Source organism: Tympanuchus pallidicinctus, unplaced genomic scaffold (assembly GCF_026119805.1).
Source record: "Tympanuchus pallidicinctus isolate F22 unplaced genomic scaffold, pur_lepc_1.0 scaffold10, whole genome shotgun sequence".
Classification (NCBI taxonomy): Eukaryota; Metazoa; Chordata; class Aves; order Galliformes; family Phasianidae; genus Tympanuchus; species Tympanuchus pallidicinctus.
The window spans coordinates 1-12,563 of record NW_026294619.1 but is presented as its reverse complement, the minus strand read 5'-3'; the positions used below and the strand labels follow the sequence as shown (position 1 = coordinate 12,563).

Genomic DNA, 12,563 nt, shown 5'->3' with positions numbered 1-12,563 from the left:
TGGGGATCTCTTGAAAACTTCAGAGCTAAGCCCCATCCCACCTCCACGCACGGGGTCCCCTCCTAAGGCCGAGGGCACCCCAGCTCCATCCGCACAGAAGGGGTACTGGGTCCCCTCCCCAGGCGGAGGGCTCCTTTCTGCCCGCATCCTTTTTTTTGTCCACAGGAAGCTCTGCATTATGGTCCACCTTTTTCATCATCCTCCCTATTTCTTCTGCTATTGAAGGATTTGTAGGAAGACAAGGCGAACACAAAGCACGTAGCATATCTGCGGGAACACCTGGATAATAAAAAATTTTGCTCACCTGACATTTTCCGCTCTTCTTTCCGTCCCGTAAAGCAAGCTGGAGGAGGTACAGAGCAACTGGTCTCCCCCCAACCACTAGAATTTTCATGCACTTCCAGTGTGCAGCCCCCATCTAAGCATCACCACGCAGGGAAGCCTCAGCCTCAGCCAAGAGCTGCGGGACGAACAGGGTCTCAAAATCTTAGTGGGGCCCCGCGGAACAGAGATCTGGAATGGGGACACTGGGGGGTTCTACCACATGCTGGCTCCCACAACGCTGCGTTTAGCAGGATAGAGAACATCACAATGTTGTGCAGCTTCTGCCATTTCTTGCTCACAGCCGGCAGCAGCACCCAGCTGCATCACTGCACCATCATTGCCGGTGGAGGAGGGCAGATAAGATTCACTTGTCCCCAGGATGCTGTGTTGCCATGCAATCCCTACCTTCGCAGGAGCAGGGAGGTGCCCCATAGCAGGAAGCATCACCGGGACCCCAAGTGCTGATAGGAAGCAAGAGCTGCTGTCACCCCAGCACCACTGCTCCCATTTCCTCTCCATTCCCATCGCAGCCACTCCATTTTCCTGGAGAGCAGTAGGCGTCTGCCTTCAGCGCTGGAAGACAAGAACGAAGCTGTAGGGTGGGGGCCCAAATTCGGGGATGAGCATGGCTCTGGGCACCCCATCACCTCATAAACAGGAGGAGGGATGCAGGAAGTGCTTTTGTCTTCTATCTGGCATCACCCTCAGCCACAAGCCCCATCCAAAGGTCTCCATCCAGAGGCTGGAGATGCAAGGACAGGGCTCGCCTCGCTGCTGAGCTGGGAAAGACTTTGCTGCACTCCACTCCTCACTGTAGCCCCAGCCTGTGAGCCACCTGCAGAGGGATGCCTGGCTGGCAGCCCCTGCACCAAGGTGTAAGGGGACAGGCAGTCCCCACACCGTGGGGGGGCCTCGCACCCCAGCATTCCCAGCACTCACCACCTCCACGGTCTCCTTGTTGCCAGAACAGCTCGCGGCTCTGGGTCGATCCTGGCTGCAGCCCTCGCTCAACCTGCCACAGGAGATAGGCAAGAAAGAGAAAATGATGCAAAACAAGCTTCAAAGCAAGCATTGCAAAGACACATTGCTTTTGTTGCAGCAGCCCTTTGCCTTACTCCTTGCACCCAGCAACTCCGGGCTGGGGAGGCACGGCCCCATCCTGCTCACCTCATCACCACAAGCAGGGGTCTGCAGCACCCACAACTCCCTCCACCAGAGGCTGAAGGCAGCTCAGGGTGCTGCCTGGGATCGGGGAGCTGAGCAGATCCACAAAAATAAAGGCAGCAACACCAGACTCACACCAGTCCCCAAAAGTAAGGCTAAGGAAGCAGGTACTGCAGGCCAAGACCGAAAAAGAAGACGTGGAGCCCCCAGCAGATCCTGAGATGGATCGAGCAATTGGACAAAGACTGATGCATGCTAAAATGCAGTGGCACAGGCAGCAGTTCTATCTGTAAGTCCCAGCAAGGGGAAGAGGGTAAACAGGCTTCCAACTCCAAGGACACGGATGGCAAAAGCATGCAACATGAGGCAGACTGGACCCTTGTCTCTATGCAGAGCAGAAAGAAGAGCCTGCCCCTTGCCCCTGAAATCGCTCTAACCAACAGCTACGAAGCTCTGGGGAACAAGAAGAAGGAGGTGTGGAGAACTCCGCACAACCAGAAGGGAACAACCATGTGAAGACAGTCCAACCAAGGAACCAGTGCCACCAAAGAAAAGACTCATACAGCCAAAGGTAAAGAATATTAAAAAGAAACACATCGTACCCTCTAAAACCTGTAGCAAGCGATGAAAAATAAGGTTGGTAGTTGTGTAGTGAAGAGAAAATGAAGTACAAGACAAATTCTCATAGCAGTAAAAGTATTGCCAGTGGCTTGGAACAGAAGAAAAATATCGAGTAGATTATCTTGACAATCATGTTCCTCTGTCCTGAAATCTGTACTCAGCCTGGCGCTGTGGTTTTGGTTAAACTATGCGGCACACAAAGGAAAACAGAGATAAAAAGTGCTACGTCACTTACTAAATTCTGCATGGTAAAATGAACACAAATTATCACATAAGACTCAGCGTACTACGAATAAACTGAAACTGTGTGTATTGGTCTGGCTAAATCTCTATAAGAATGTCCCATGTCAAGTTACCTGTGCATTGCACATAGCTGATTACAGCATGTATTTAATTGTACTTAAGGTTTGCTCACATAGTGGACAACTTTATTGGACTTTCTGCTGTTATTTTTTTACAGTCACACTGAAGTCACGTTCTGTTCCACTTTTTCTTCTTTTTCCTCTTCTTCACAATACTTTCGCATCAAGCATTCATTTGTAAAGCTTTTCCTGGAATTCACATTATCTTTTTTATCCTTTCCCTGGCATTATTTAGGGCCGTTCCTACAGTGCTTTTGAGTAGCTACCATGAGAGGTTTGCCAGTCTCTACAAAGATAGCAAGACATAAACTAATATTTTAAAATATTGCTAATCTCTGAGAAAACTTCTACAGATTAAAAAACAACAAGCAAACAAACAACCAAAACCCCCATTTGAAAACTAGAGTTTTATCTCCAAAGTTTTGTCTTTCATCGGTGACCGTTGTTTGCACTTAACTTTTAAAAGACATCTTTGTATCTTCGTCCATAGACATTCATTTATTTGATGTTTTACATCGTTGGTTTACCATCCATTAAGCAGATCATTGTTTAAAAGCAAGCATTCTCCTCTGCTCGCTCATGAGCTACTTCTTTCCTGCTCTCGGTTATCAAGTCATTATGAAGTTAAGAAACCATCTCATGCTAACTTTGAAAATGTTGACTCATCCTGGCAAAAATGACTTCCAGCACTGGTTTTGAAACCAACGCTTTTTTTAACATTCAACAAACATTAAGGTGGCAGTCACAGTTTGCTTCCATCAACATCTCCCTGATTCCAAGATCAGAATATTTGGATTTAATGCTGAATGAATTCTGTGCCCTGGATTGTATAGTGCCTACCTATGTAACTGTGTAAAATTAAGTTTAAAGCTTCACTAACAGCGCCCAACTGTACATATTACGGAAACTCGGGATTGCAGCCTAGCTTTCTTAGTTCTAAATGTGGCAAGAATCCAAATCAGTGGTAAAACCAGCATACTATTCACACAACCCAGTGATATTCATCATCTGAAGAAGCAGCCATTTAAACAACAACAACACAAGCTTACACATAAAATAATGCTAAAATATAGTTTTCTTAAAATCAGTATTTCATACCCAAGAGAAAATACATCGCTTCAAAAAACAGTATCCAGACAAATTACACTAACTCATTTATTTCTTCCTGCTAGGTGCACAAATCTTACAGCACGAATACCACTTACCCATCACCTTCTCTAACTTTCTCTTCTACTTCTGTATCTATCTCCATATTACAGCTAGACTAGAAATGGTTCAACGAACAGTCACACAACAGAGCCAAGGCTTCTCTTCGTCTTCATTTCACCTACACAAATCCAACACCTCAAAGATCTCTTTCTTACAATGTTCTCTTCAATTTAAGACTGATTTACTGAGTGTGATTCTTGTTAGTGGCTTTTAGGAGCAGATGAGACAGAATGCAGAAAGGTTGTTGTGCAGACCGTTCCGTATTGCAGCAAAGGAAAGAACTCAGTGATCCCAAGATCCCTTCATCCCATGTGCTAGCCTTTTACAGAAGTTAACAATGACATGAGATGTAAAAGATGACTTGGACAACTTGGAGTAAGTCTTGTTGCCATGTCATATCAATGTCAGCTTTTACAATCAATTGCAAATTAGATAGGATTAAGGAAAACAATAGTCATTATTCTAACCCATATTTTTACATACTTTTCTACCTGTTATCGTTTTAGCATAAATCATTGAAGAGATTATGATGATCCATATTGCAAAAACGTTTAAAATACATTTGGACACAGATGTACATTGCAGCCTATCAGACAGCAACAGATGATCTAAGTCATCAAATGTATTCTGAGAGCTATGTTAAAAGACCAGAGAGCTGCCTCTAAATAATTCAAATTTGACTATGCAAGAACTCTATCCCAAGCAAGCATCAGTGTTATAACCACGTCAGTAATTGCTGGCCAGCAGTGTGTGGCTGCTGAATAAGAGACTTGGTCCTCCCAGAATTGGTATTCAGTTCTGGCATCTCATGTTCCTTTGGGTCCTTTTAGGAATATCAGTGCTCTCACCTCTAGTTTTGCATCCAGATGTGGAGTCCTCAGAACAGGAGAGACAAAGGAGGGCCGCAAAAATGATCCGAGGGATTGAACACCCCCTGTAAAGATGGGCTGAAAGAGCCGTGGCTGTTCATCCTGGAGAAGAGAAGGCTCTGAGGTGACCTGATAGTGGCCTTTCAGTATCTAAAGGGCATATCTGTAGGAAAGAAGGAGACAGACTCTTTAAGAAAAGCCTGTGGTGATAGGACAAGGGGAAATGGTTTTGAACTAAAAGAGGGGAGAATTAGATTGGATATAAGGAAGAAGTTTTTGACAGTGAGGGTGCTGAGGCAGTGGAACACGTTGCCTAGAGATGTGGCTGATGCCCCTTCCCTGGAGACTTTCCAGGCAAGGCTGGATCAAGCCCTGGGCAACCTGATTTAGCTCTGCATTGTCCCTGTTCACTGCAGGGGAGTTGGCCTAGATGATCTTTAAGGATCCCTCCTAACTCAAATGATTCTATGATCAGGGCAAAAATGAAAGGTTTTTGCATGTTGTATTGATACAATTTCACCTTATCAGTCACTTCTATGATTTTTAAAGTTCCCTCTTAATTTATAGCATATTATCAAATCCTGAAGTATAATATTGTTCAGCCAATTCTATCTTCTTCTACTGGCTGCTCCACTACTTTTTCACACCTAAATTACAGATTTTTTTTTCCAGGGTTCCAACATTCTCAAACCCTGCGCTTCTTTCCCTTATTTAAAGGTGATCTTTGTTAACTTACAAGTTTTACAACATTTGAATCTCCAAGCAGTAATTCACTTTTGGCTCTGAAAGTAAAATAACAAGGTGGACTTTGGGAATTCCATCAAAATCCAGTTCACCTGCATCATCATCATCATCATTTTGCATCTACAGAATCCTACTTTACACAACTGCCTATGTAAATATATGCTTTCTGCTCATGTCTTTCCCTCAGTGAAATAGAATCATAGAATCATAAAGATTGGAAAAGACCTCTAAGATCATCTGGTCCAACCGTCCCCCCTACCACCAACATTGCCCGCTAACCCGGCTTGCACTGGTAGCGGGGGTTGCCATAAGCCAGGTTCAAGACTGTGCGCTTGGATTTGTTGAATCTCTCAGGTTCACCCTGGGTCCACTTCTAGCACCTGTCTAGATCTGTCTGGATGACGTCTCGTCCCTTGGGCATGTTGATTGCACCAGGCAACTTTGTGTCATCTGCCAGCTTGCCAAGGGTGCATTCCATCTCACCGCTGGTGTCATTTATTAAGATGTTAAAGAACACTGGTCCCAGTGCTGACTCTTGAGAGGCACCACTCATCACCGATATCTGTCTGAACATTGAACCACTGACCACTACTCTCTGGGTATGATCTTATAACTACTTCTTCATCCATCATGCAGTCCACCCGTCAAATCCATATCTTTCCAACTTGGAGAGAAGTATATTCAGGAAGGATCTTGTCAAATGCCTTACTAAAGCACAGACAGATGACATCAGTTGCTCTTCCCTTGTCCACCAACACAGTCACGCCATCATAAAAAGCAACAAGTTTGGTCAGGCAGGACCTGCCCTTGGTAAAGCCATGCTGGTTGTTCCATCTCTGATAGTGCAGATATACCCAGGAAATGAGCTGTTAGCTGAAGGAGCGGAGGATGACCATGCCAAGAGAGTCCCGCTCTCCCGTTGACTCACTGTTTCACCATGACATGAATCACCATGTCGGGAGAATCATTCTGTTAACGTTTTTGAAGGTGTTTAAGGACTAGAGATCAGAATTGGAGGAAGGTATGGCAAAGTGTTAGAGATGGAGAGTGAGGAAGGATAAGTCATTTTTGTACTGCAACTCCTGTGTACAGTGCAGCAGCAGAGAGATCCTCAGTGTTGCTTGATCTTTGCATGACCCAGGTTGAGTGACCATGTCAATCCTGCTAAGCTCCTGACCTCATCACTCTGTCAGCTCAGTTTTCCTTCTTTTCCATTTTGAACCTTTCTTGCTTGCTTGCTTGCTTTCTCACTTACTTGCTTGCTCTTTCTTTCTCTCTTTTGTTTGTTCTTGTCCCTCACCTCCTTTTCTGCTAAAGGTTTTCTTCTGATCTTGCCACATCTCATAGTTTCCAATCCCTCAGAAGAGAAAACCTTGCTTTCAGGACAGGAGCTTCTCAGCTCTACGTATTGCTGTGCAATGTTGAGAGAGGAGTGAAGCTCTTCTAAAACATACCACAGCACTGACTGAACGGTACCTAGGACATAAAGATTTACTGGTAGCCCTCCTGCTAGCCTGATCAGAGCCTATAGTAACATAAAAAAGCAAATGCCATCTATCATAATCACTCAGAATTTAGTGCCAGACTACATGGAGAATCCTGTCAACATTTCTTGATAAATCAGGATAATCTTCACAAATCTTCTCCACTTGTTGCTTGCCTCCTAGATCCAATATTATTATTTTTCCTGATACAGAGAGGTTAGAATTTTCCCTTAATGGTCCTCTGTCTGGATCTTCCTAATCAGTTCACAGTCTAAAACTGCATGAGGTATCTAAAAGAGCATGGCTTGACATAACATTGACTGTGTTTGTAGAATTCATTTAAGTGAAAGTTTGCAAATTTTTTTCATTTTTCATTTATTTAATAATAGTATGTGGAAATGCAACCTATTACTCTGAAATGTAGGTCTTGTGTTGTATTCGTGCCCTTTGGTTTACATAGATAATTCTCATAGCTTAATGCAAAATAGCAACTATTTTGAAAACATCATAATTTAAGGAGGTAGAAAACCCTAATGTTTTGGGTAGTCAAGTGAAACTGTTCTAGGCTCCAACCAAGACCCAAGATTCCAGGCCTTCATGTTCAAGAAATTACCTATCCTTGATAGAGAATTTTTTTCTTCTTAACATACTTTTATGATGGCACAGTAATCAGAACAGAGCCAGCTTCCTCTGTGGTTTCCCTGGAAAGGCTGAAATGTAAACCATTCCACTGCCCTATCTGTTTCTCTGCAGTGTCCCCCATCTCCTGTTTACTACTCTTGCTGGAAAGAAGTGTGACAAGCTTAAGATGGAGGATGAGGAAGGCTACACCACACTAAATTTACGACTCCCAGCCTTCAGTTATTACTGATGGATACTCAAGCAATAACAAATGTCCTATATTTAGTACTCCAGCCCATTGTGTTACAGTAGACAGTAAGTACATATGGAAATCAGTTATCTGTCTGAATCGGGATGTAACTTGAATTAGCATGTTCATCTTGGTTACTCTAGAATCCTTCAAAACTTTATAGTATATTCTTGTTTAAATTTTCATTGAAAAAGCAGTCTTAGGTGATGTGCTGTATGATCACAGAAGATACTTTTTCTGAAGACTTTGAGGTCTATATTTATGCCAATTATTTTGTTCTATTTATGTAAACACAGAAGACAAATTCTGCCTTCATATAGATGTTATTATTTTGGTAAGACTTATTTGTTACAGTAGGGTACTGCAAGAGAGAAAGGCAGCCTTTGGAAATTGAAGGAGCTTGCTCAGCCAGTGGAACCAGAAAGTTGCTCTGTTTTTCAGTCATAGTATGAATGCAAGCTCATATGGGAATGTATTTTTATTTGTTCAGAGTCTTTCTAAAAGGAAAATGAGTGTTAATAAAGTAGTCCAAAGTTTTTCTGTAAGGAGACTGAATGTTAAATAAGTTTTGTTAAGTAAGTGTATTTTGCTTGTGGAATGCCTGAGTCCATAAGAATGCAACCTGAATACAGTTGCTGTTGCTCAGAACTTACGGAACAGGCTTTTGCATGAAATAAGCATAATTGATGCTAATCATATATTGAACAGAACAGTCATAGACTAAACCGATATAACTCTGGTGCTGTTTGGAATAGATTCAGCACTATCCTCTGAAAGTGAGAAGGATGGATAAGCTGTTGGCAAGCAGAAGCCAGAAAGGCAGGGATACATACTAGGTAGTCTTATCTAAAGGCAGAGTTTCCCAGAAGAAAACATGATGGCAAGCTCAGAAAACTCTTAAATGACCTCTTTTTGGACATAAAGGGACATGTAGGTAGACTTGTGTACCAATTAATTAGGAGTAATCACCATAGTTCATCTTTGCCACTCTGCATCTTGAAAGGGCTAACTAGGTTTAAGTCTGATTAAGTTGCTCAGGCTGTTGCCTGTTTGAATTTTGGAAACCTCCAGGCATGGAGATCTCACAGTCTCTGTGTGCACCTGTTCCAGCATGGAAAGGAAGAATTGTTTTTCTTCGCATCTAATCAGAAGTTCTTCTGGTGCAAATTGTGACTGCTGCATTATACCCTTTTCTGTGCCTCTGAAAAGGCTGTGGCTCTGTCTGTGAAGCTCTTCTACACAGTGGGGGACTGAAATTAGGTCCCTTAGCTTCCTTCAACTATTCTGTAGGTGTGACTGTATTATCCATCTTAGTGGTTCTCTGCTGGACTCTATAGCTAGTTTACATCTCTCTTGACTGAAGGACCCAGCACTGGACATGTTACTCCAGATGTGACTTCATGGCTGCTAACAGAGAAGAAACTGATTTCTTTCAAGCTGCTGCCTACAGTCTTGACAGTGCAGCACAGTGATGGTCAGCTTTCCCTTCCATAAGTGCACGCTGGTGACTTGTGTTCACGTTGTACACCAGGACCTTGAAATCTTGATCACTATACATGCTTTCCAGCTGCACTGGTTAATGGAGTCATACTGTTAGAAGTAGAGGACTTTGCATTTGTCTTTTCCAAGCTCTGTTGCACTTGCAGCTCATTCCTGCTTTAAAAAGCATCTCTACCTCCTGCACACCAGTCACTACCCACAGCATTGTGTCTTCTGCAATCTTGTGAAATGGCCTTAACCAAGAAAGATTAGGATCATCTTTCTCAGCTGTGGCTATGTAAGTTACCAGTCTGGGTATCATCTAGGCACTTCTGGAGGATACTTCTTTTCACCTTATAAAAGACTTGTTCCTTGCATGCACTGGACTCAAATAATAGTCCAAACAAAGTTACAAACTTGGCATTTGTAACCAGTAGAGTGTGGATTGGACTTGGAAAAGTATTACAGAAAATTGTAGATCACTACTTCACGAAATAATTGTATATGAAAATATTTTAATTAGAGGATAGTCAGCTTTAAATTTCTGGAGGACTATATTCCTGATGGGCATTGATATCCAATGGAAATTTTGAGAAAGAGCCTGAAGAAAGATGCACAGTTTAATGCTGGAACGCTGCAAGCATTTTGAAATTCCAATCAGATGCTAGAAATTTTTTATCTAAAACTAGATGGTATCTTTTTTCCTTCATGACGAAATCTCACAGTTTGTTTTACTATTTCTAGAATTGTGGAAATTTCAAAACTGAATTTACTTACCTACTTTCTGAGAAGAGATTTTGCTTTAAAACACTACACTACAGCCTCTGTTAATACATATTTTCAGTGGATATTTCTAGAAACAAAAAACAAAACAAACAAAAAAACTCCTAGAAATTCAGGACAGTGATAACAAAAACTTTGTGGTAAGTAAAAGAGAAGGTCTACAGAAGAGATAAGGGCGGTGATGCTGGAGAGCAGGTAACACCACTGTGAGGAGGCCTTTTGTTGCTGATTTTTTTTTCTTGTTTGTTCCAGGAGTCTCTGCCTCATCCGCCATAAGGCAACCAGCAACCTTGGCATTCTTCGCTTTGAGCCTGGTGCTGCTCACAGGTCTGGTGGTCTTACTGTCCCTGTGTAAGTACTGTGGTGTCCCGAGGTACTGCTGTGCAGTGATTTACTTCCAGCAGTGCAACTGCTGTGTCTGTTTATGCTGACCATCCCTCCAAACACCCATGGAAATAATATAACAAGAATGGAAAATTCCCTGCTCCATTGTGCATCTGCACATGTCACTTAGATTGACTTTGGTCTGTATTCACAGCCTCTGCCCCATCCCACACTGACAGAAAACCTTCCAGGTGCAACAAAACTTCCACTGCACTTAAAAGGAGTAACCGAGGAAAGGCTGAATCCTTCCTCAAATGCTTAATTTTTGTAACTGAAATTCATCTCCTTGGCTACACAGTGCCTCCAGTGACTGTTATTGCAATCTTTCAATTACCATTCCCACTTTCTTGAATTGCAAGTTTTTTGCAAGGATGACAATTTGATGACAGTAGAAACATTTCAATTTATCAATTGGAGCTGATGCTACAGTACGTATCGAAGCAAAGAGAGAGTTCAAGCTCCTTTTCAGTGGGAAGGATTCTTTTGCAAGCACTCAGGACAAACGCTCAGGGTAGTCCACGATTGTTAGCTCAGAAATATTTATGTGAGTTTCTAGTTCGCCGTCCGATGCATCCCAAGCTGAAGTATTAGTAACCACAAATAAAATCATTTAAACCTTTGTTTAGATCACTTTTGAAATTCTCCAAGGGTAGAGATGCCACCACTTCTTTTCTCAGTGCTGGAGCTTGATGAAGAACTTTCTTCTAGTGACCAACATAAATACCTCAATTCTTAATTTGTGATGGTTGCCTACTGTCATATTGCTTTCTGCTCTCCGGGGCAGTTTTGCTCCCTTTTTGTAAATGTCCTTTGAGTAGCTATAGACCCCTATTAAATCCATTTGCAATTAATTCACTTTTGGCTGAAAATCTCCTTCACCCTACTCCTTTCAAAAAATAACAATACAGATGATGTATAGGCCGCACATGCAAATAAATCAGACAAAAATTGAAGAATACCAAGAGCTACAATTTAAAATTATTTTTAAAGGAAAAACTCTGATAAGAATTTTCATCCCTTCAGTTTTTCAGATATACCAGGACCCTGAAGAAGGAAAGAAGCTGCAGGCCCCTATGAGGGAAGCATTGTGTTTTGAAAGGAGGGCAAGGAACGGTAAATGTACTGATTATGTATATAAGCTTGAATCATCCACTTTCAGAGCCCATTGAGAGCTGTAAAACCATGGGGAAAATAATCTGTTCACCTACTGTCTGCTTGTAAGTTGTGGTGGTATTTGAGATGTAGACATGAACAAAATAACATGTATAACAACTTGTCTCTCACAGGCCTCCAAACATCTCAGATGATTCCTAACTACCCTTAATCTTCTTTCCTCAGTCAAGCCAGCAGCTGAAGCCCCAGTGTTACTTGCAAATGTGCAAGTACTCTCTCTCTGATTTTTAGAAACAGAATGTGCTGTCTGTCCAGCAAGGTGGAAAAGCAGTGAAGTTGGCAGCTGCTTCTATGTTTCAAAACAGAAGAAAACATGGAAAGAAAGCCAGGAGTTCTGTTCCACGAGAAACTCCACACTTATTGTGCTGAAAGACAAAATAAAGATGGTATAGTTTTAATCTCATTCTTCCTTTATGTCACATGTATTTTAACTTCAAGAAATGTGGCGACCAGAAATTAGTTTGGTCATTTACAAGGCCTTTATTTGTTTCCTCTGTGTCAAGTGGTCTTTTGAAAATTAGAGGATTTTTATGACTTGTAACACTTTCTTGTGTTACACTAATTGTGTTAGCAAAAATGACACTGAATTATGAAATACCTAAATTAGCTTATCCCTAGATAAATTGCATATTGTCAGCATGGAAAGGACACCTAGCACACAGAACATATATCTCTGTTATCTCTTTCCACAAGTTTTGTTGCTGAGAACTCCTAGCATCAAACCTAGGTCTACAATTGATCTAGAGTGGTCAGTACACAATGCTGTCATTTGTTGTATAAAATGGCAGTCCACAGTTTGGGTTTTGTCACTGTATTACACCCTTCAAAGACTGACATTAATGACAGCACAAAGGATAGACAGCAGAGGATTTCATTATGACTGAATAAGGTTTAGGGAATTAATAGTTTTAAATAAGCTTCTTAATTTTGTTATTTTTGTTGACTAATGAAAAATTAGTAATTTACTGGCAGAAGCATATTTCCCCTTTCTGTACTCACGTATCTGGATACCTTTTTCACTAGCTGTTAAGCTTACACAAAGCCCAAAAATCCTTGTTTGCTTTTGGCTATGTAAAACTTTTGAAAGGAAAATGCT

At 41.9% G+C, this 12,563-nt stretch overlaps 1 protein-coding gene across 1 annotated transcript; it reads left to right on the top strand.

The window, feature by feature from the left end:
- Positions 1-7,585: 7,585 nt before the first annotated feature.
- Positions 7,586-11,859, top strand: LOC128091441 (killer cell lectin-like receptor subfamily G member 1). Its single transcript, XM_052704584.1, is given in 5 exon segments — positions 7,586-7,633; positions 7,635-7,713; positions 10,163-10,261; positions 11,318-11,407; positions 11,699-11,859. Coding segments are annotated over 5 exon segments (477 nt in total).
- Positions 11,860-12,563: the final 704 nt, after the last annotated feature.